This window comes from Xiphias gladius, chromosome 22 (genome assembly GCF_016859285.1).
Source record: "Xiphias gladius isolate SHS-SW01 ecotype Sanya breed wild chromosome 22, ASM1685928v1, whole genome shotgun sequence".
Lineage (NCBI taxonomy): Eukaryota > Metazoa > Chordata > Actinopteri > Istiophoriformes > Xiphiidae > Xiphias > Xiphias gladius.
In genome coordinates this window covers 23469692-23493664 of record NC_053421.1, presented here as the reverse complement: position 1 = coordinate 23493664, position 23973 = coordinate 23469692, and the positions used below count along the sequence as shown (strand labels likewise).

Genomic DNA, 23973 nt, shown 5'->3' with positions numbered 1-23973 from the left:
AGGCAATTAAGGCATTTTGTTATTCTCATCTCGTGTTATTCAACCAAAGTTTCTGACTTGATCATGGCAAGGATTGACAAATCTGCTAGTGTGACTACTTGCAGTACGAGGCCACTGATGATAATATTTAATAGCAATTGAAAAATCCCAGCCAAAGTTGGGAACTCAGAAAGGCCAACTGGTCGATATCTTTGACAGGTCAATATCTGTTTGTTAGGGCTAAATCTACTCGGGTACCTATGAAGTTGTTATCTAATTTGTTTTCTATGTAGAATATGGGTCATTAAAGGCATAACTAGTGATGCATTCTTCAGTTTCTAGATGCTCATTTGCTGACTGCACTATTTGTTCCCAGTCTTTGAACGTTGGGGTTGAAAGAGTTTATTGGGAGCAAATTTATAATTTTTATTATCCTTTTGAATGTCCCAATCACATAACTGTTGAGGTAAAAGCTGCATTCACTTGCTTTGTGTAACTAGCACAAATGCATTTTCCACAGCAGACAGGGTAATTCTGCTTTACACAGAGAACTCATTCTACTTATTTTGATATTTCATCTTGTTAAATTGTCATAAGCACTTATCACATGTTTCCTCATACAAATATGTAGACTCAGAGGCCTCTAATTTTTAAATATTGCTTTATTATATATAAAGCTTTTATCTTTTGTCATGTCTTAAACATAAAAAATAATTTTCTATTAGATACCTTGTACTTGTTATTGAAGAAATATCATAATACCTCTTTATATACAGTTTAATCATTGCAACTATGATTAATAAGCTCTAAGGTTGATTCTGGGACAGATGCTTTTTATTTTAACACTCAAAACTGCTGTTTGATTTATATACATACACATACACATATAGAAACTTAGTGACATAACTGCAGGGGATGTTACAACGACACAGTGTTTGTAAGTGTGATCTGTTTCTCTTTCCGCCACACTGCATCAGTGCAGCTTTGTGACTTTTCCTGGTTCTCGTAGTCTGCATTCAGTTGGTGCCTTTACATGCAGTACATACCATTATTAAGCAGTTTTTGACAAGAACCTGATTAGGCATTCTTCGAAAGTTTCTTTCACTGTTGCTGGAAAGTATCTCATATCCAGCACTGTTGTATCTACATTGAGCCTGTTTTTGTAATCAGCTATTACAGTCATGTTCGCTGGGTTTTTAAAAAATTTTTTATTATGGATAATGTTTATCCAAGGCTATTTGGATTTTGCAACTAGTATATGCCAGACGCTACAATCTCCTAATTATCCCAGTTACTCTCACAGAAGTTCATTTGCACTGCTCTCCTTTATCTTGCTCTGTGAGATTTTCTGTAGGCAGGAAGGAAAAGGCCTAAGAGTAGAACATGTACATCTTGTGGCGTATACCCTGTAATGTGAAATGTACATCCTGTACATTTGTTGGGCTGTTCTTTGAGGCTGAATTCTGTCTTGCTTCTCAATGCCCACTTGGCCCCTGAAACTCTTACATTATTATGGGCGGTTGGTGAACCTCAGAAAAGCAGATTATATTGAGGGAGACAAAATGGAGGAGATGTGGGCCTGGCTCAACCCAGTGTGGATTATGATGTGGACTCTAATCCAGAGGGATGGACATAGAGATTGAGGGTTAAGGGATCGGGTGAGCTCTGGGCTTTGGCCTGGTGGATTCACTACAGGCAGCCATGGTCTCTGTATTTACAATGATAGTCAGGTTTTAGCCTTTTTTTAAATTTTTTTTTTTTATAATGATATAATTAATTAACATGGGGATGAACTCGTGTTGCAAAAATACATTTAGGGTGCTGTTTGACTCAAAGTTTTATGTGTGACTGCTTTGTTTTGCCTAGATGCAGTACTTTCGTACTAGCTAAACTGTGAAAATCAGGAAATGAAGCATGACTGCATAACCCTCACCCACTGCCTCCTTCTGATAGTTTGAAGATATTCATCCAAAAAAGGAACTTAACAACCCTTTTTATTTTCAAATGTTACCTGTTTATTTGGAACATGTAGATTGAAAAGGGTCTTAAAATCTTAAACTAACAACTATTTTTATTATTGATTAATCTGGTGATTATTTTCTTCATTAATTGTTTGGTCTATAAAATCTCAGATTAGTCAAATATGCCTATGAAAGTTTCGCAGATGCCAAGGCGATGTCTTCAAATAGCTTATTTTGTCCAATCAACAGTCCAAAATCTAAAGCCGTTCAATTCACTATCATAAAGGTCTAAGAAAACCAGCAAAGCTACTCATCTGAGAACTCAGAACCAGTGAATTTTTGGTACTTTTAGAAAAACCATTAATCAATAATCACAATAGTCGAATAATCCACTAATCGTTCACTCAGGGGGTTTATCAATTCATTTTAAAAAATATATATATACCTGGTGTGATGTGTTGTGCTTGGTGGAAATGCTACTGGATTTGAATGAGCGATTAATGCTCAAACTTGTTTTGAGCATCTGAGCATCTGTTTGACTTAACGAATAGATGCAGCATAAAGAGCCGGTACACAGTTTAACATGTGGATGAAGGCTCTCATCGCAGAGATATCGGTGTTAGCAAATGTTTTGCGATCTGTGAGGTACTGGTCCCTCTGAATTCAGATAAAACCCATCAGTTTTGACTCTGCTTTATCATCCTTATCGGTGCCCCCACTCCAGCACCACCTCACTATGAAAGCAAGGCCTCACTCAGCACATGGAGCCGCCCCCCCCCCTCCCTCCCTCCCTCCCTCCCTCCAGCTCCCTGGTTGCAGGAGGGATTACGGATGGACTCACAGACGGCAGCCCGTTACCGGGTCCTGCAATCGGTATAGGGAGCAGCGGTCTGTCCGGTACCTGGCTGCGAGGTGCTTGGGCGTCGGACAGGATGGCAAATTGACAACGGACCCCGGGACAGTGGACCATGGGTGCAATTCTACCCCTACGCTAAACGAAGGGACACAAGGCGAGGAGCGGACATACACCCCTTTGGCGTCTGGCTTGTTTTAGCCGCACACACACACACACACACCAGGGACACCGATTCCATATTGATACAGTTGTGAGCAGCAACGTGTGTGTGTTTTTGTGTATGTCGGCTGGATCCCAAACGCCTCATGACATGTTCGAGTAAGTGGCATAAGCAGAGTCTCCGGTAGTGTGATGGATAGCGTGTGTTGTACAGTGATATCTGGCTGTGGTCCTCATATACCGTCCATGGGTGTTTGGTGTGGTCAAATGACCAAATCCCACTGATGATATATAGATGGTACAGGCGTAGTTTATGTAAAAACACAGGTGTGCGCTGTGCAGCCAGAGTCTATTATTAGCTGCATAAACTGATCGCTGGCGATTTGTTTATGTTCATCCGGTCACACTGGCTGTCTACAGTTCCCCACCCCTCCATCCCGTTTGAACAGACCACACCACATCGGCCCTGCACTATCTAGCGCTTCTTAACCGAGTTCAGTTCTTCCTAACGACCCATGTTTGACTCTGTCTCGCTTTCTTGGGTGTTTTGTCTGGTTATGATGTTGGGGTTCCAGTAGCCGGTGTGCTAGCTTCCCATTAGCCGACGGTCGGCGCAAGCTCGCTTCGCCTTAGCGTGTGACATGATGGAGGGCAATATTAAGGGCAACTACACTGGAGGGATAGCCACAGGTTTGGGTGGAAAAGTCCGGCAGAGCTGCCAGTTAGCCTCTTACATTTGTGCTGCTGACGGTATTAGCCACGGTTTGTAAACACATGCTGACACAGATTCACTGTCCTGGTTACACTCGGTCGCGCTGATTGACCGCGCCGCAAGCCTATGCACAGCACCCGCTGCCCTCATGTACGTTTACCCAAAGAGAGCGTAATGCTACTGGTCATAATGCCGCCGCTTTGATTGACATCGCTGCATTAGATAAAGTAATATATCTGGGATTGTTTTCTTGTTAAAAAAAAAAAACGAACTTGGTGAGGTCTAGAGGTGGATTCCCAGCTCCTCTGCTCCTTGTCCCAGCCACAATGGTGTTGCCTTGGAAATGGTAATTTTGTCTCATCTCCGGTTCCTCTCCAGCTCCTGTCGCTGACAACTGCTTCCAAGTTTACACTGTCTGAGCTATACTCACCCCCCCTCCATTTTTCCTTTTCTTCTAACCAAGTAAATGTTAAAATCTCCTTTTTCAAGAGAGACCTGGCTAAGAGTGCAGCAAGAACTCATCGTTACAATGATAAATAGAAACAACATAGTCTAGACTAAGATCAATGCCACACACTGCAAAAGAGTAGGGACAATATTCAGTTGAAAAAGCATAAAAAGATATGAGTTTCTAAAATGTCTAAAATAAGGTAAAAGTAAAAAAATAAAAATTGAGCAAGCATGAATTCACAAACAGTAATCAGCTCTGTCAATTTCAAGTCCTTCTGTACATTGTTGGAGGACAAAGGAAAAGTGGTTTAAAAGCTTTTTAAACTTTGGCCAGTTTAGTTGTGGTTGAGAAAGAAAAATGAGAGGAAGATCATATTAAGAACAAAATTCTGGGGCCTTCACCCTTCACAGCATAAATTAGGTGGGAAGATGGTACAATAATCATCATCACAAAGGGAGTGAAAACATGACAGCTCTACATTGGAATACTTTGAGGAAAGAGGTGATAGAGTGAGGGGAATGCAGTTCGGCTCAAAGGGACTGAATGAAGTTTCGAACTATTGGTTTGGCTTCATTAATGAAATGATCAACTTTAGCCCAGAAAGATCCACGGCACCATACTGCTGAGAGGATAAGCGGAGCATTCATCAAGTCGGAGGATATCTTAAATGTGGAGTTCAAAGCTAGCACTAATGCAGCTACATCTGATTCATGGTGTCCACTCGGGAAAGTGGAACGGACAATGATAAATAGCTTTGTGTGTATGTTTGAAAGACAGAGGCAAACTTCTAAGATGTCTGATCGGGAATGTGGAGGTTGTTTTACTTGCAGAGGAATGAGGTGCAACCATGGAAAACTGTGTTGTGGCACAATACAACCATTTTCAGGGGTCGCTGAGCTGAACATTAGATGAAAATGCTTTGGCAGCAGTAGGATTACCCGGAAGAGGACAGTAGAGGCTGAACCATGTTGGAAACATTTGTCTGCTAAGTGTGTCGTATATAAAATGACCATGGTCCAGACGAAGGCCAAAACCCGAAGGTCTTACAGTGAAGTTGCTTATTATACAAGTGTTGCTGGAGTTTTGACCTCTTCACAATTTCTCCCTTCTTTTACATAAAAGCTATATGGTTGTCTTGACTTTGAGGTATGTCTGATGTCGTTTTTCTGTCCCCAGTTAAATGCCTGTCTCTGTCTTTACAAATGTTCACCAGAAGAAAACCTAATTTAAAATTTGCTATTACAGCACAAATTCTCTGAAGTTCTTACCTGGTAGTGTTTTAATCAAATGGAAACTGTGGGTCCTGTGTTTTGCAGTTAGATTTCTTGATTGGAATGTCTTAAGACACATTACTAAACAGTTTTAAATAATCTCACTGTCTTGGCCGCTGTAGTCAAAAGGAGTTTGGCTGATAACACTGGCCTCACATGGCCTTTCTTTGGTCTTCACTGGGCAGTTTGAGATGGTATGCTATTATCAAATGGGAAATGCTTGCAGCCTTTCTTCAAAAAATGATATTAAAGGCATGACAGTAAACTTTAGCGATGAAATATGAAACAGTTCCCACCTTTCTCGCCTGAAATAAATCTCTCTGTGTCTTCTCTGTCTCCAGTACAGCCAGTAACTCTCCACGCAGCACCCCTGGCAGCTCTCCCTCCCTGCGGCGCAGGGTCCTTGGGGGTGGTAGGGCCAGTGAGACCGAGGGGGGAGGAGGAGAGAAGAGCACTGGTGGAGGAGGTGGAGGTTCAGATAGCCCCCTGCCCTCCATACCCTCTGCCTCCTCCCTCACATCCGCCTACCCCCTTGCCTCTCGCCACTTCAGCCGCAATGCCAAGGTAATTTAGAATATCCTCTGATCAAGGTGATAGGTTATAGATGTGTGCTAATCTTGAATCCTAAAGCTCCTGCTCCTGAGAGATCTGTAGATATGCAGAGAGGTGAGGTTAAAGGCGAGAACTTTCTACCTGTGTTCCAGTTCAATATACAGTATGATTGCTGTGTAATCTTTATGTGTGTCAGCAAAAGACCTAAATCTCTTATATGTGATCCCAATGAACAATGTCATGACTAACTCAAACATATTATTGTACTACGGCTATTTATTCTACAGTCTCGGGGTGTGTCATCAAAGACTCGTCATTGTCATGATGACTTTGCAGTGTGGACAAGATAAACAGTTGTGCATGAATGCACCGTTCAATCAGAATTTTCAATCAATCTGCAGCTGCATTTTCAGTCATAATTTTGAAAAACAATTCATAATAAATAAATAGCTTAAATACCAAAAATGGTTCTGAGTGTGGGTGGGGCATTCCACTTCCATGCCGTTAAATTTTTCATCTACAACAGATATGAGTGAATGTAAATGTTTATTTTGTATTTTCTTTAGCTTCCATTTTAGCCACGTGAGCTATTTAGAGTTATGACTTTTTCTGTCAGCAGAAAACTGTATTAAACTATATAAATATTAGCATGTTTACTCTCTGTAAATTTACCTAAACGTACCTAACATAACAAACCTGGCGATGTAACTTTGTGCTTGAGGGTTTTGTTTAAGTGTTCACATACCTTTTATTTCAGGCTCATTGTTGTGGAAAGAACTGTTTTTTATACTAATGACTGTTCTTTACAGATGGTTACTTACATGTACTTTTTTAAAATGGAGAGGTGCTGATAGTTTTGTCAGTGCTTGAAAACGGCAAAGCCTCAAGGCTACATAAAACAGACATAGCCGAGGGACTGGACTGGCAGGATCACATGCATTCATTATCAAAGTGGGCTACCTGATTAAAGCATTGTAAACATTTAGATTTTCCATACTGGTAGAGAATCAGTAGTGTAACCTTTTTACTCCTATAGAGAAATTTGAGAACTGTTCACTACTAAATATGCTGTTCTTTTCTTGACAGAAAATGCAGAGCTGGTACAATGTAAGTATACATTAACAGCCCCTCATTAAGCGTTTTCACCCCAGGGTACTTGACTTTGCTGACATCTGTCATTTTTCAAGTGTCATGTGGTCAGAACTAGTTGACGCATTAAAATATTAATTATTGCTGTTGAAGAATTGTAGTGTTTATATTTTAGATAAACACAGTGTTTTCTCACTGGTTTACCCAAATATCCCAGTCTAGCCTAATGCTACTGACTGCTGTGCAGGCTAGTTGTGAATTACAGTGTCATATTCTCTTTTCTTTTTCTTTTCCTCACCCTCAGGTTCTCAGTCCTACATACAAACAGCGGAACGAGGATTTTCGTAAACTCTTTAAGAAACTTCCCGACACAGAGCGACTTATAGTGGGTGAGTGAGGCACATAAGTGTCAAAGACCTGTTGGTGTATGATAAACTCAGTGCGTGCTCAGCTCATGTTGGGCGAGCTACACTTGTGTCACGACACGCTCAGGAAGATTAAATACTCATGAAAACCCCTTACTTTAAAGCCAACCTCTTGCATAGTCTAAATGATTCCTGATACAATCAGATGTCTCTATCTACTGACCTCTCTTCTTTTCCTGTTTTTTTTTTCTTAGACTACTCTTGCGCTCTGCAGAAGGACATACTGCTTCAGGGCCGCCTTTATCTTTCCGAGAATTGGCTCTGTTTCTACAGTAATATCTTCCGCTGGGAAACCACTGTAAGTCATGCACACAATGTGTACACATTTGCACACACGCAATCAAACACAGGCCTGTTGTAACCTGGTTAATGTCACACCTGTAATCTGATAAGTCATTTTAATTTACTTGTTTGCAGATCAATATAGATACGCTCAGGCCCCTGGTGAGATAAGAGTATCACACATTAAAGCATACAAGCGGTAAATCTCTCTCCCTCTCTGTTAAGATCACTATCCTGCTGAAAGATGTGACCTCTATGACCAAGGAGAAGACTGCTAAGCTCATTCCAAACGCCATCCAGATCAGCACTGACAATGAAAAGGTCAGACTTGAGCACAAATATTATTGGGTGCTTTTCAAAGAACTGTAAAGTTTTAATTTTACTTGGTAATGTATTAACACACTCTCTGTGCTTTACAGTTGAAGTTTATGGCAGCTACAAAAGCATGAAAAGTGTTAGCTGTTGATACTGTTCACTTCAAATCATGCAGTTTCTTTGCCAGTGAAGCAGTATGAAATGAGCTGACTCAACTTTATCTCCACTGACTGTGACAAAGCAAACAACCCAACAAAGGGAAACCATTCATCAAATCCATTGTCACATTTTTCTTCTTTCTCCTTTTTTTTGCTTCCTTTCTACCGTCCCTCCTTCCTGTGCCGCCGATATTTACCCTCTCAGCATTTCTTCACATCTTTCGGAGCAAGGGATCGCAGCTTCATGATGATTTTCCGTCTGTGGCAGAACGCACTGTTGGACAAGGTATAACCTCTTCTCCCACCCCCCTGGTGGTTTATGCTGCTGCCTGATGTGACACGGCTAGTAGTTAAAATCTTAGAATAGAACACAGTGTCAAGAAGCAGGAGATGTCCACAAACACAGGCTTGGGAGAACAGTTCAAATCGCTGTAATTTGCTGAGTTTGAATACAGACATTTATTTGGACATCGCTGGTGCAGAAACACAGAAGCTTAGTATTAAAGCACATGGCAACAGATGGTGAGATGAAACTGCACATGCAGTGGAAACATTACATGATGTTGACTTTATATCAGTGTATGGGACTGACTCACTGTTTCACCAGCAAAAGTCTAACAGAAAACTCAGTAGCTGCCAAGAACAATGTTAAAAGTGTTAACTTCAAACTTACCTATTTGTAAATCATCATGGAAATCAATGTAGCCTGTTGTGAAGCACGTTTTCAAAGTCTGACAAGAAGTTATAACTATGTGATAAGTGACCGCTATGCAGTTATTTCCTGTATTATGCAGATAATGATGTTGCTGTGTCCTGACTGCGTGGATGTCCCCATTTTCACCATTTCATATCATAGTAACTACATGAGCACCATCTCATTAAGTGTGGCTATCCTGTTTGCAGTTAGAATTGATTGGCATCCATGAAGCATTAAGAATGAATATAAACTCTCACACTATAATGTGCAATGAACAGAGGTGTCCTACGCTACTTAATACACCTCACTGTATCATGTAGTCAGGATAATGCACACTAGCCATATAGTCTGTACCAACGGTGTCTACATGTACAACTAAACTATACATGAATGCTGGAATTGAGCTGTTGTATAATAAATCACGGCAATACATTATTCTAGGTATCACCAAATCAGTATTTTTAAATTGATCCTCATTAAGTATTGAATTTGAGTTTTGTGTTTATTTTTTCAGTCTTTATCCCCGAAAGAGCTCTGGCACATCGTACACCAGTGTTACGGCACTGAACTAGGCCTCACTAGCGAGGACGACGACTATGTCTCCCCCACCGCCGAACACATGAACGGCCTACTGTGAGTGTTCATTTGTAAAAACATGATAATATATATAGTGCACTGCATGTCATTTGAGATTCTTGCATCATTGATGCATGTGTGGATGCTTGTCAACACACATAACTACACTTCTCTCTCAATTCTGTTGATTGTTTAGTGGAACAAAAAACCCCAAAAAACTATGCTTCAGTAATTGCACTGGGAGAACGACAGAGATGCCAAATTATAATTTCATTGTGGTTACTTGCTAAAACAGACAAGGCGGCATAAAAAAACATGCTCTTCAGGTTCTAACAGGTTGCATGTATTGTGTGTGCAAATATCACCAGATCAACTGACATACATGTAGCTTGAGTGTTTTGTTTTTCTCTTCCTTTAACCAAACTAACTGATCCTCGCTAATTAGGCGATGGGGCTTGTTTGTGCATGTGGTTTTTTTTTTTTTTTTTTTTTTTGGCAGATGCTATCCAAGTTAATAAGTTTAGATTTATTTACTTGTGTTTTTAATGTCAGCTTATATAATAACTGCATTAAAAGCCTGGTCTGTTAACAATTTCCTACCCCTGTCCCTAAGTTCTCCAACAAACACTTTGCACTTTCTCTGTGCTTATCTCTCACAGTCTGATTTTCTCTGTTTGTTTCCCTGTTTCACTCAGTCTCACTTCCTCTCGCTCCTTTCCCCAGGCCAGGAGACGAGTCAGTGTCGGTCACAGATCTACTAGACCTCAGCTCAGTGTCAGTTCCCTCTACCGGCAGCTCTCCCCCTCCCCTGGTGCCCTGCGGTCCAGCCAGCCCCTCCTCTGCTACAAACCTCGGGGGCTCCTCTCCCCCTTACTCCGCCTCCTGTCTGCCCATAGAGGTGCCTTCCTCATCTGGACACAGACTCAGCTCTGACCCCCTCGAACCCAGCCCAACGAGCTCCCACAGCTCGTTGCCATCCACCACCCCCACCAACGCCTCTGCTTCTGCCCCTGCCCTGGCCTCTGCTGCTGCCTCATTTGTGAGTGTTCGTCTTGACATGCACACGTAGTTAGCATCTAACTAACACTGCACAGTCTGACTGCATTGGAGGTGCTATTTTTTTATTACCTTATGTACTTCAGTTGTGCAAGAATATTAAAAGACTTGCACCACCTGCAAAGCTGTCATTGTTATGCATATTAAAAAACATGGTATCCCATATTGCTATGGACCATCTATATCTCTGCTTCAGCTAAGTAGAGACTTCCAGTTAAATAATTGCTGCAGCACAGATGGAGCAGAAAAGTCTGCTCACTAATATATCTGCTCTTTATATTTGCTCTGTTTGTGTTTCAAAACATCAGCCTGATATTTGGAGGCAGCTGGTTAGCTAGCATTAGCTGCATGGCAGGGATGAACTGAATAAAGTAGAATCCACACACTGCTCCGTTGACTCCTGCGGCGTCACCTCTTGTAACCAGAGATAATACCTCACCAATAAACACAAACCAAGAGCTCGGATCAGTGTGCAGTGTTGGAATTGTTCTCCTTCGTCAACTATTCACAGGCTCTTGAAACACTACTCACATGACCCCTCTAAAAGATTTGTGACTTAGATAAGCCTTGATACAAATCAGGCAAGGTCTATACCTGTGATAGTTTTTCTGTAAACTGGATTCAAAATACTGTATTGCACAAAACAGAAACTTGATTACAAAAATAACATTTATAATCTGGGGCAAGGTAGGTTCATTAGTATCGGACCTTTCAAACACATCAGCAATGCTTAGATAAGGCAAAAATAATAATAATCTAAAAAACACAAATAAGGAGCACCTTGGTGAAGTCAAATGGTGACATCACATGCCACATAACTGCAACGTCCATTTGAGTCCAGCCAAGGACCCTTGATGCATGTCACACACCCTTCTCCCTCCCCTTGTTTCCTATCTGCCTCTTCACTATCAGCTGCCCAATAAAGGCAAAAAAATGCTTAAAAAAAAACCTTAGAAAAAAAATAAACAAACAAAAAAAACAGTAATTAAATCAAAACAGGATAACATGAATGAAAATATAATACAAATAATCAACAAAAATGGATGTACATGTATTTTATTAAGTTATAGTGGAATACTGTGGAGTTGCTCTGGTTGGCTCTATGTCCAATGAGTTTTGCTCAAAAACAGCTGCTGTAGTTCTTTCCCTTACAGTATTGATCAGATCAAGCCCAAGCCAAGCTACAGTGAATAAATGGGGAGCTGTGTTGACTGTGTGTTTGTTAAAGATGAATTACACGGCTACAGTGGTACGTCTGCTCAGACAGTGTCAACGTGAGGTCGTCCCAGCTGAGTCCTCTTTCGTCTCAAGTCATATGACAATGGGGTGATTTTCCCTACAGACCTCTTGCTAACTGTCCTCTGGTGTGCTTTTTTTTTTTTTTTTTTTTCCCCCCTCACTGCATCAGAATCTGGAAGAGGGTGGGGACAGCCTGTCTGAGTCAGCCAATCACATGCTGCCCCTGCCAACCACCAGTCTGGGAAACCTCTCCTCATTGGACATGACCAACGATGAAGAACTGCCCACAGACCCCAGCAACTCCTCTGACACGCAAGAAGAGAGTGAGTGTTGTTTGGGTATCTGTAGAGACCACCACAAGAACCCAGTTGAGATGAGAATGTTTCAATTATATGAAGATTAGAGGAGGTTAGAATACTAATAATTTCAGTGGTAACTTTTTTTGTCAATATTTGATTTACATGATGTGAATAGAGTTGACTAAAAATTAGGGAAAACTTATTTTGATAAACTCTTATGGGATGTCTTTTATGCTTATACTGTTTTTTTTTAAACTCTATTCTCTATACCTGTGTTTTCTTAATTTACTATGTTCATTTAAGGTTGTTAGCTTTAATCTGACTGTGAACCAACTTTGTCTTCATGAAAATGCTAAACGTTGTTATTGTAAGTCCTATTAATTTCCCCTTCCTCCTGAGCTCTGTGAAAGATGAGTTTCTTTTTTGCTTCATAGCTTCCACCTCTTCCTCCTTCCACGTCAAAAAGATTTACAGGGAATGTTTTACAAACTAACATGGTGTGATTTACTGCTCTGTGGTTGAATCTGTCCTGAGCCAAATCAATGAATTCTTTTGTAAGTTTATGTCCACCAGAGCCAAAGATACTGCACATGTTGCACTTCACATTTAACTCCCGTTATATCCATGCTGTTTTTGACAAAGTCAGATGATTAACCTAAAATTAGCCCGAAGCTGACAAGATAATGATATGATTGTCTGGAAGTTTAATTTTAAGTACAGAGAGGATGTTTCAGAAGATTTTAATGTGTAAACCATAAACTGCTCGGTATCCTTTCACCCGTTTTTCTGTAAGCAAAAACAAACAGAAGCAATCTGTGTCACTGCTAGAGCAAGTGTGGTTGTTGTAATATAAAATTTAAGTCCTAAAATAAGCCTACTTAATTGTCTTAGTGTTTACATACACTGGCAAAGGTTTAATATTACATTTGGGTGCAGTTTTAGAGCTGGAGCCAGCATGGGATTTATAACTTCAGAAAAAAACAGAGATAAGTGTTTAACCATGATTAAAAAATGTTGAGTGTACTAAGGTAATCAGAAAAATAACACAAAATACAATCTAAGGCAAAGTAAATCTTTAATGTGTTCTTCTTGACGTTAAGGTGAAGTGGAGTCCTTCTGTGCTGACCTGAGCGGGCGGCTGCACATCAACTCTGTGGTCCGCATGAGTGTAGACAAGCTGCACGATCTGCTCTTTTCTGCTGACACACACTTCATCCAGCACCTCTTCTCTCAGCGACACTTTACTGGTAGGTTAAACACAACCTGCCTTAACTTGTTGCATAACATAAAATGCAAGAGAGCAGGTTTTTTCCTGTTGAAACAGTGACAGTTAAAGGCCAGTGTTTGGTGTTGCTCTGCTGCTTACTGAAGCATTGAGGCTGCTGTCAATGGAAAAATCACTCGATCTTTCATTCTTTTTTATCTCTCACTAGACCCTGATGTTTGCTGTTGATGTTTTAGATAATGTGACATTTTTCTGCCAATAAACTCAGATGCTAAGGAATAAACTTGCAAAGGTCTCTACTTTAAACTGTGTAAACATCTTTTTGTGATGTTTTTCATTTTGAAACTAGTTCTTTTGAGAGCTGCTGTGCCACTTGGGCCAGCTGATAAATACAAATGTGATGACTTACCACCCACCCCCCAGAAACATGCTGTAGCCCACTGTATTATGCCACTAATGAGGGTTCCACACTAGCTCTTTATGCTGTGTTAACAGCCATTTATCATTGGCTTTTTCATGCTTTTCCTTGTCACTGTACAACTTTTTTTTTTTTTTTTTTTAATTGTTAGTTTGATATTTGAAGTCAGCTTTGCATAAATGAAGTGTGTATTTTAGACATTTTTCTGTAGTTTAAATGAGGCCAGAGATGAAGCTGTGGAGGTGATTTGGCCAGTGGCTACCCCAGTCGGAGGCCCAGCCCGGTAGGGAACATTGTGTAGCTCTAATTAGGGCATTTCTTTTCTTTTTCCTTTTTTTTTTTTTTTTATGAAGGAGAGTGGTTTGAACCCCCCTCAACCCTTCTGGATCTCGTGGTCTCTTTTCTTTTCATTCATAAATTCTCATCCTATCGTGTTCTTTTGCTCTCTCATTTAAACAAAATCTCTTGTCTCTTGGGACTTTGTGTCTCTTCTCTCTCGATTTGCTCATGTTCTTAGTCTCTTTTCTCCCTCTCTCTCAGACCTGTCGGTGGGTGAATGGCAGCAGGACAGCAGCAGTGGGAATACCAGCCGTGTGCTTAGCTACACCATTGCCCTCAACAACCCCCTCGGCCCCAAGACTGCCCCCGTGGTGGAAACGCAGGTCAGTCATTGACAGATACAGGACTTTTGTAGTTTCATAATTTAGCCCTCTGGTACACAGGCTCTGTTAAAGGCAATTAACTGGGCAGAAACACTGTGCTTATTCAGCCTGAACTGGAGTGGCACTTTCTGTAGTTTTATTTTGTAAGTGACCTGGGCATCTTTTTAATTTTTGCTTTCTATTGCTCTAATTTTGAATATTTATCAGCCTCAGGTACTTTTTTCTTTTGTTTTTGTTTTTGTTTTTTTGTTGTTTTTTTTCCCTCAAAGCATTTTGAATCGTCTTTGTTTTCAGAATTAATTAATCTCAGTTTTTTTCCAGCACTTATGTTTATTTCCTAGCTGTCGTGTTATACTACTGCTACATTTATACAGAGCAAAACTTACCAAAACTGCTGTGATGGGGTAATTTAATGTTGTATATATCCCCTGGTGGTGGTTTTTCGACAGCTCAACAATCTTGGGTGGTATTAGTTGTAATATTGATTTCTTCTTCTCTGAAGAACAAAATTATTTACACCGAATAAAGAAAATAGAAAACTTTAGAAACATACAACCAAGGAAGCCTAGCAGATGGGTCAGTTGATGGTTTTGTTATATATCAAAGTAAATCAATAAGTTTGCATACCATTAACTGTCCACCTCCACTTTTCTTCTTGCTTCCAGACATTGCATAAAAGCAGTGCCCGGGGCGAGTGTTATGTGGTGGACTCGGAGGTCATCACCTCAGGCATTCCCTACCAGGACTACTTCTACACTGTCCACAGATACTGCCTAACCTCCATGAACAAGCACAAGAGCCGGCTCAGGTAGGTTTGTTGTGTCTTATTGGGGTAATCGACTTGGGTCGGATTTTCTTTATCTTCACACTCACCCAGGGACTGTGAAAACCACAGTCAAAACAGAAGAGTCGCAAGTGTCATGCTCAAGATTACATTCATGTTGAATGTGTAGCTATGAGTGCTCGTTTATTTTATGATAGATCCTCTTACTATTGCATCTGTTTAAATGGGGATGTTGTAAGTGCTGAATTTATTCTACTTAATGCACTGATTATATATGCTAGACAAAAACATCTGTGAGCACAGATCTTTTACTTTCTTTTTAGGTTTCACAATGAAAAAAAATGAAAATGGGTTCTTCAAAATTACATTGACAATTAAAGATAAATAAAGATAAAGGGAGCTGACACATAACTTCAACTAACGCTTTTTTCTAAACATGGTAATAAGGATTAACAGCAGCACCACATGTTATAGATGCCAATAAAATCAGTGGAGAATGAAGTGAATTGGATGAGTGGTAAATGTATGCGATAGTGTTCTGAAGTGGAAAAAGGAAAACTAAATCTAAATCAGAGAGCATTGATAGGGCCGCAAACACTGAGACAGCTTATATAGCTGAGCAGCTGCACAGCACAAGTGTTGGGTTTTTCCACTGATGACCTGCAGTATGTCCTGCTTGCCAGTCTCCTGCAAGGTGAAGCACAGGACAGAATTAATCAGAAGTCCAAACACTCGATCCTTGTTTACACATGTGCTGTCAGGTTGCAGCAAAATAAATGATGTAAACAGTAAGTGAGTGGCTAGGTCCTTTATCTTGGGGACCCAAAACTCTAGCTGGTAAATTAAATAATCTCTCCAAACCTGTCTCTCCCTTGTCTCATCTAGACTCCCTTGCTATTTTTCCAATACTTAAAAAAGTCGGTCCAAACACTAAACAGCTGCTGGTTTTGTCTTTTATTTATAGATGATTTTTCGCTCACTTCTGAAAATGCTACTGGCCCAGCATATTGTACATAAGTTGATGACACATCAGCATATTTAGAGTATTTCCAGCAATGAGGTTTAAATATTATTGCCAAACACGAATCTTGATGTCAGCTTCTTAGGGTCAAAGAGCAAGGGCATCTTTCTTAGCATTTTGCAACCATGTTCAACAATCACAGAGGGAGAAAAAGAAGAGAGAGAGAGAAAAGCCTCAATAGACCATTATGCAATGTAGCCACAAGACATATTTGATTTAAGTAAGGACTTTGACATTCTCACACAGCCCCATTAATAACTTTATTTGGAGGAGTTTTTCCACCAATAATCTAATATAATCTGATTCCAAAAATGAATTAACTGTAAAAATAATGAACTAAATACATTTCATTCTCTTGTAGGGCATGTGGCCAAACTTTAAATGATGAAAATTATTCCCATAAAAGCTCCTTCTGATTACTTTCTGTTCACATCGTACACTATGTAGTCTCTTTCTTATCATACGTGCCAATTTAATAATAATTCAAAGATGTTTTCTAGAAAGACAAACCACTATCTCTACTATTGTTTGTTATTTACCCCTTCTCTCTAGCACTTTTTTTAAGAGTAGTTTGTCTTTCCCAAAAAACCATCTTTGAATAAGTCATGATAGCTGGTTACAGGCAGATAAACAAAAAGATTGTCTTAAGGTTGAAAAAATTCCAGTAGTATATTCTGGGAAAGTGTCAAGCACTCAACACAGATCATCATATTCTAAACTTTGGTGCACTGTGATTGGCATGGTGAGCATGTTTTCTGATTGCTTTCTGCGGAACATGGATATCTGACCCATTAGTTTTCTTTAGTTCTCATTTAAAAACTTGGAACTGTCAGTTGGATTGATTGGTTTCTAAGGAAATTAGCAGGGATTACAGGAACTTGCATTGGCCATCTACACGGGTTCCTGCTTGTAGTTGGGTGCTGATTGAAAATCATAGGAAGTGTATGACATTACTAACTGAAGAGTGCTGATTAATGTGTCAGCCATTTAGAGCAGGTTGAATTTGTCCTTTTTATAAACAACATGAAAATGTTTTTCTTCGTAAAAAGTGAAAAGAATAAATTTGATCCACACATTAGATTTTCTTTTTACGTTTTAAACGGGGTGTGTTGCTTTTCCTCTGCCCAGAGTTTCCTCAGACATTTGCTACCGAAAGCAGCCGTGGAGTCTGGTGAAAGCGTTGATTGAAAAGAACACCTGGAGTGGAATTGAGGAGTATTACAGACACATGGGTAAGTCACATGGTTTGCCTCCATCAGCGTATCTCTGATTAACACACAGTCCGTGGAAACCACACTGACCAATTCAGGCATACTACCCTTTTGTAAATAACTGAACAAAAGTAAGGTGAAACTTTTGAGCAGGGCACGGCTGAAATGAAAGCCAGACACACAGTTTCATGTTGGTATGTACACGCAGTCCATTTACCATTTCTGTGAGCCACATCTGTTTTCTCTTTTCAACATAAAAAGATGATGAGAGACAGTTCATGTGGCTCATGGTTTCTTTACATTATGATTTGACAGTGTCAAAGAGATGAGGTGTTATACGTGGACAGTTAAGGCTTTTAGAATTAGGGGTGATTGTTTTTAAATTGGTTAAATTTTTCTGCCATTACAATACCAGTACGAAAACTATTTTTTTGATAGCTTGCTTTGAATTTATATCAAAAATCTGGTTTGCCTATCACTTCACTCGGATAATTTTTTATACTGTTTTCACATCCATCTGCTCAAGGGGGAAAATTTCTCAGTGTTCACCTTAAATCTCCATTTTTAAGCCATGTAACTATGAGCAAGATCTTGAAGTCGCAACTACTTTGGAAGCCAGTTGTGGTCCAATATGCAATTTCCTGAAGTGCAGTGTGTAAATTTGAAGCCTCTAGTCCTCATACACTGAGAACTGACTTTTCAATGAAGTAATAGACACATTGTGACCAGAAGCTCGGTTATGTGTATTTTAATTCCGCCATTTATTTACTTTGCCCCACGCAGAGAGTGAGGTGTGCAAGCTGGAGACACTACTGCAGTCTGAGGTTTCCGTGGTGACCACAGGCGAAGCAGTGGGCGCCGATGCTGCCAAGACCCCACCGGCCCTTCGCCGCCGCAAACGCACCTGCTCCCGACGGCAGGGCGAGAGGGAGAGAGAGAGGGACGGAGGAGGTTTGGGCACCGGAGAACGAGGGGACAGAGGAGTCGGAGAGGAGAGGGAAAGGAGAGAAGCCAGTGAGTCAGCCAGGATAAAATTGTTGAAGTGCTTTGGATCAGTGCTGGAATGTCAAGCCTTGCCAGCGACATTGATGGTCATGTAACCAAGCAATAAGCCTGAATCCATCTTCTGTGCACTACTGCTCTCTTGTGGTTCTGTCTGGAGTTATATTACAGAAACAGAAACCTTAATCTTTGATCCTTAAACTTAAAGGTGCCATGTGGAATTTTTTAAGAAACAAAATGAACAAAAGCAGTTTATCTGCAAGTCTTGCAAAGTCTTAAAATGCTTTAATTTAGGTTTCCTCAACAAAAAAAAAAAAAACCTTACAAGGTACTAAAATTCTAAAAAGGTCTTTAGACTTTATCATCCCTACTGTTGTACTGTTATTTATTTATTATATCTTTCATACTTTGGCCAGTATGACTGTGAAACATGTATTGAATTGATTTCTATGTGGTTAAAATTTAAAATGTCTTAAATTTAACTTGGTGAAAAGTTATGCTTACATTGAGTGTTACTCACCAAAACTCATTGCGTGTATCCTTGAGGTCAAACAAAAGGCCTGAATTTATTTCCCCTCTCATAAAATATTAGTGAAACAGATTTTCTTTTTAAAAAGTATTTTAAATCCTGCCTTGTTTACATCCATGTTTACTAGCTTGTTGTCTTCTTCTTCCCTGCCTTTGCTGGGACATTAAAGCCACCTCTAGATGACCAGTAGATCACTGGTAAACCATTTGTAGGACTGTGTGTGTATGAATGTGTGTCTTCATGCACATGCATGTGAAAAACAATGCAGGGAGTCCACACATAACAAAAACTGCTTCATAGCACTACAAGAGGTCAGAAACTCCACAGTGGACCTTTAATGGGATGTCAAGAAATTGTGAGAGCAATGTTTAGACAAAATCGGGGACTCGGAAAGAAAGGGAAACTGGTCAAATTCATAAACGGATCATTTTACAGAAAAGTTTAATGTTTTGGCTCATGGAAATAGTATTTTAAGGGCCTGGAAACATAAAGATGTAGTTATTGCTAGTTGAAATATACACCCAAAACACAATGGGAACCCTGATCATCAGTGGGTTATTTTTTTTTGTTTTTTTTTGCTCCAGGTGCTCAGTATTTGAAGCTGGGAGAGCGTTCACGTGGTGGGGGACACAACAGTATATCCACCATCCTCCTCATCGTCAGCTTCATGTAAGTTCAAGTGTGTACTGTGTGTTTGCTGCCCTGAGACCATGAATAACACCAGACTTTCTGAATCTTTGAGCTTTCCTCTGGATCTAGTAATTCAAGATTGTTTTCGGCATGTTTTGTGTTTTTCTACACACTGGTCAAGTGAGTGAGTGCACAGTTATAGAGTGGAAATCAGTGCAGTCTATACATAAAGGCATGTATGTGTCCTTGCATGTGGTCGACCTCCTTAGTAGTACATCCTTTCCGATATTACAGTATGTAATATAGTGGAAATTTTAGGATTTCTGCTTGATCAAATCCCTGGTTTGATTGTATAGTTTTGATTATATTAGCTTTCTGCTGTCTTGGTTCTATCCATGTCTGAATGCTCCCTAATCCAGACATGTTGGGTATCAACCTTCTGCACACTAACAGCCTCACAATGCCTTTCTTGCTGTTTCTCTTTTCCCCCTCCTTTCTGCAATACTTCTTGTGCATAGGATCTGTATCAGGTTCGTATAAGAGGCTTTGATTTTTATAACACTGGCTGCATAAATATGATCTATGAGAATAAGAATTTTCTTACAGGAAAAATCCACCTTTGAAATCTGTTAATGTGTGTTCAGATTGAATGTGAAGAAAATTTGGCTGCTTTTGAGCAGTATTTGTGTCATACTTGTCTTCATTTGTTTGCGACAAGCATCCAAAGACTGGACAAATATTTGCTGTAGTTTGCCAACAACACACCCCACCTCCATAAGTGTGTGTGTGAATGCCTTTTAAGGTTTGCTCTGCATCTAGTCTGGAGGGACCTTTACACTGCTGTGTATGATCACTGTATATCACTCTGATATCTTACACACTTTTTTGGTGTACCCACTTTCAAAGAACAGATCTTGACTAGATTTCAGATGCGGGTTCAACGTGAAGGTAGAAAGCTATAATAGAGCACGACGTTGTCAGGAGTTATTGCTGCATTGCATTCTGATGTATGGTAGCTACTACCAGTGGAGAAATTGGTATCTGTGTTTGAAATTTGTGATTGTTGACTGGTGAGTCCAGGAAAAAGTCTTTATCCTACTATTAAAATGGAGCTAGTGGATCAAAACATCTATTCTGTTCAATTGAATTCAATTTTATTTAATCCTAACAGAGGTTATCTTGGAGCACTTTTCATATAGAGCAGGTCTAGACTGTACTCTTTATAGTTATATTTACAGAGACCCAACATCCCCCCATGAGCAAGCGCTTGGCGACAGCGGCAAGGAAAAACTCCCTTTTAACAGGTAGAACCTAGAACATGGTGGGCAGCCGTCTGCCTCGACCAAATCTAGATCAGAGCAGAAATTCAGAACAAGAATGCAACATGTATATCAGCAGTAGTTGTTTGTAACACTAATATTTGTGTCAGGATGGATTTTTCCTGTAACAAAATCACAGTGTGTTATGATCGAGAGTTGGAATGGACTTTGACGGCCTTTACAAACCCTGAAATGTTTATGCCTGCACATTTTGTTCCATTAGATTTTGCGTTTTGCTGTTTACATCTTACTGATGCTCTTGTGCTTTATTGAAGATTTTTTACTATTTTTGAGTATTTTCATAACAGTAAGTAAATTAGAAACTCTCTTTTCTCTCTGTCCCTGTCAGTCTGGTGGTGTTGGTGGCTCTCAACATGCTGTTGTTCTACAAATTGTATGCTCTGGAAAGAGCGGCCCATACACTGGAGACATGGCACTCGTATTCAGTTGCTGACAGGTAAACATACTGCATTGTTTTCCATACAAATATACCGTACTAGACTCTCTGGTCTCTGCATTCCTCACCCAGCGGGATCGTGGTGTTAATTGGTGTTTGGTCTCAGGCTTATGGTGTTATTCTTGTGGGATCTGAGGTCTGTAATGTCCCTATCCCTCTATCTGCTGGAAGTTTAAATAGACAACCATTTGCTAAAAAGTTCCCCATGTGTTGACTTTATAGCCTGTTTCTGCTGCCCCCTAGGGAAGGTTTAAGATTTACGACAACTGGCTACAAAAAAATTCAAATGACTCTGGACTTGTCCTGTTCTCTCTCTGTGCATCTTCCTCTCCTCCTTCCTCCTCCCTCTCTTTCTCTTCTCCTCTTGTTTTTGCTCTCCTCCTCTCCTCAGTCCTTTACCCCAGACGGCTGGAGAGTGGGCTCAGGTCTTGCAGCTCCAGAGGCAGTTTCACCAGGCTCAGCTCAGCAAGTGGCAGCAGATCCTGCAGTCCTCTGTCACACTTCTCGACCAGGTATGTGTGTTTATTTTAGTCTGTGAAGTGAAATGCTTGTAGAGCCCATCTGCAGGGGGAACAGGCAGCAAGAAGATGCATGTGTCACACAAACTGCTTATGCTCATAATGTGCTCGGTTGTCGTCTCTACATTATGTAATCCAGTAAATCTGGCGACCCCCCCCCCCAATCACTCCAACCATGTTTATCTCCCAGATGAAGCAGTCTTTAGAAAAACTCCACCGGGGTATTGTGGTCCAAGAGGTGCAGCAGGACTCCCCCACCGAAACCCTCAAAGAGTCCCAGACTGAGGCCTGAGCCCTACCTCTTCTGGTCAACACCACTCTGACTGTTCCACACCTCTAGATACACCGTGGCGGACCCCTCTGTTCTCCCTCTTTTCCCTCCCTCATTTCAAAGCTAAAACCAGGTGTGGGACATGCGGGGGGGGGGGACTACATTACCCACAACTCGCCTCGCCTGACTGACTTGAAATGGCAACGTTCGCCTTCAGCCTCAAACAGTAACAACTTCAGTGAACTCAATGGAAGCTGGAAGCTATCGGGACCACAGCAATAATTTATCCACAGCTGCAAGTGATCTGTATGTAGTGTATGGAAACAGGCCACTGGTGGGCCGATTCAGACCATCTACTCCTCAAGAATCCTAGACATTTCAAAATGGCCAACCCTGTTTCAGAGTAACTTTAATTCAGACATCCTCCCCAATTTTACGACTATCACAGACTTAATTTCCTTTTCTGACCTGCTACATTTCATATATTTAGTGGAAAGGGATCTGTGATTTTGGAAACTGGGAACAGTTCCAAGTCCTGGGAACAGTCAGACACATTTGCCTCAAGTGAACGCCTGCTGAAAAAAAAAAAAAGGGGGGGGGGGGGCCACCACCACCACCACCTGCTGTGTGGATTTAAGGAACAAACGCGTAGAAGGAGAAAAGAGAGTGCTGACTGGAGCAAGACGCCTCTCTCGCTATTTCTGTCAGAGATTTTTTTCTTTCAAGTCCAAGATGGGCCCCATCAAAGGCCATCCACCCCTTGCGAAAAGGGGACGAGGAACATTTCAACACCAGACACTTCAGTTTTCACCCTGATTTTTAGATGTAAATTCTACATCTGAAGATAAACCCCAAACACACTCCCACTCCTCCCGGTCCTGTCGGGGTTTTATCTTTTTTCAAAATCAGCGTGTTGGGGTGTTTGTTACGACATCATGCTGTTTCTCAGACCGTTACAGTATTTATTATTACCGATGACTTTTGATCTGAAGTCCTGTCCTGCTCTTAAGAAGTCATGTGGTTGGTATTTTGTGCTCTGATTTGCTGTTGTGGTGCAGACCAAGAGGAGCTACAAAAGAATGATTACTGGTCACAGCAATATTGACAATAGTGATTCTAGTACTTTTTGAATGTTTCAAACAAAGTAGTATATAATTATAATAATAATGATAATGATAAATTGTGTGTGAATGTGTGTAGAAGCAGTGAAAAATCCAAGCAAAGAAGATTTTGACTTGACAGGTGTGTTTGTTTGTGCTCATGGGGAGTCCCCAATGTTACATTTTCATTTTAGTGTTTCTTTATATATCTATATATATATCTATATATATATATTTTTCTGTTTCTTTTCTTTTTTTTTTTTTTTGAGATTCCCCTTTCAGGTTTGGTTGCTCACTCTTTTTATCACAGAGCCAGACCTTAACAGTTCAGGATTTACCATAGACTTGATAAGGTAGAAACCTAAAAAATCAGAACAGTTAGCTTCTTATTTGTCCAACTGGACCAGATGTTTCAAAACAAAAGGACCAACGGAAATTTTGTAGGCCCAGGTGAAGAAAAAGGGAATCTGTATTGCAGTATTTTTTTTTTTTTTGTGTGTGTGCGTGTGTGTTTATAAGATTAATTTGACTCACTTTTCTTCTCTTTTTATGGAATTCCATTTTGATTTTCTATCTTTATTATTTGTCATCTGTATTTGTTGTTCATTTTCCGCCTGTCTTCTCCATCCACTTGATTTTTGGCCTCTGATGATGTGAAAACATCTGTCATCTGTACTTCCTCCTTTTCTTCTTCTTCTCATCACTTAACCCCACTCTTCCTCTCTTTCCTCTGTGTGCTCACTCTTCCC

The 23973-nt window shown here is 40.4% G+C and overlaps 1 protein-coding gene across 5 annotated transcripts in view; it reads left to right on the top strand.

The window, feature by feature from the left end:
- Positions 1 to 23403, top strand: part of gramd1a (GRAM domain containing 1A) — a 30616-nt gene extending 7213 nt beyond the window's left edge. For 4 of the 5 annotated variants that reach the window (XM_040118859.1, XM_040118863.1, XM_040118860.1 and 1 more), the window contains 18 exons: positions 5731 to 5953; positions 7028 to 7048; positions 7335 to 7419; positions 7650 to 7753; positions 7963 to 8058; positions 8416 to 8496; positions 9422 to 9540; positions 10207 to 10522; positions 11948 to 12101; positions 13178 to 13324; positions 14261 to 14382; positions 15048 to 15190; positions 17316 to 17419; positions 18182 to 18412; positions 19514 to 19598; positions 21228 to 21335; positions 21727 to 21847; positions 22044 to 23403. In XM_040118859.1, the coding sequence (XP_039974793.1) occupies positions 5731 to 5953; positions 7028 to 7048; positions 7335 to 7419; positions 7650 to 7753; positions 7963 to 8058; positions 8416 to 8496; positions 9422 to 9540; positions 10207 to 10522; positions 11948 to 12101; positions 13178 to 13324; positions 14261 to 14382; positions 15048 to 15190; positions 17316 to 17419; positions 18182 to 18412; positions 19514 to 19598; positions 21228 to 21335; positions 21727 to 21847; positions 22044 to 22145 (2362 nt within the window). In that variant the 3' untranslated portion in view covers positions 22146 to 23403. Of the gene's footprint in view, positions 1 to 2735; positions 3115 to 5730; positions 5954 to 7027; positions 7049 to 7334; positions 7420 to 7649; positions 7754 to 7962; positions 8059 to 8415; positions 8497 to 9421; positions 9541 to 10206; positions 10523 to 11947; positions 12102 to 13177; positions 13325 to 14260; positions 14383 to 15047; positions 15191 to 17315; positions 17420 to 18181; positions 18413 to 19513; positions 19599 to 21227; positions 21336 to 21726; positions 21848 to 22043 lie in introns of those variants that run through there. The other variant, XM_040118864.1, reaches the window with a different exon arrangement.
- Positions 23404 to 23973: the final 570 nt, after the last annotated feature.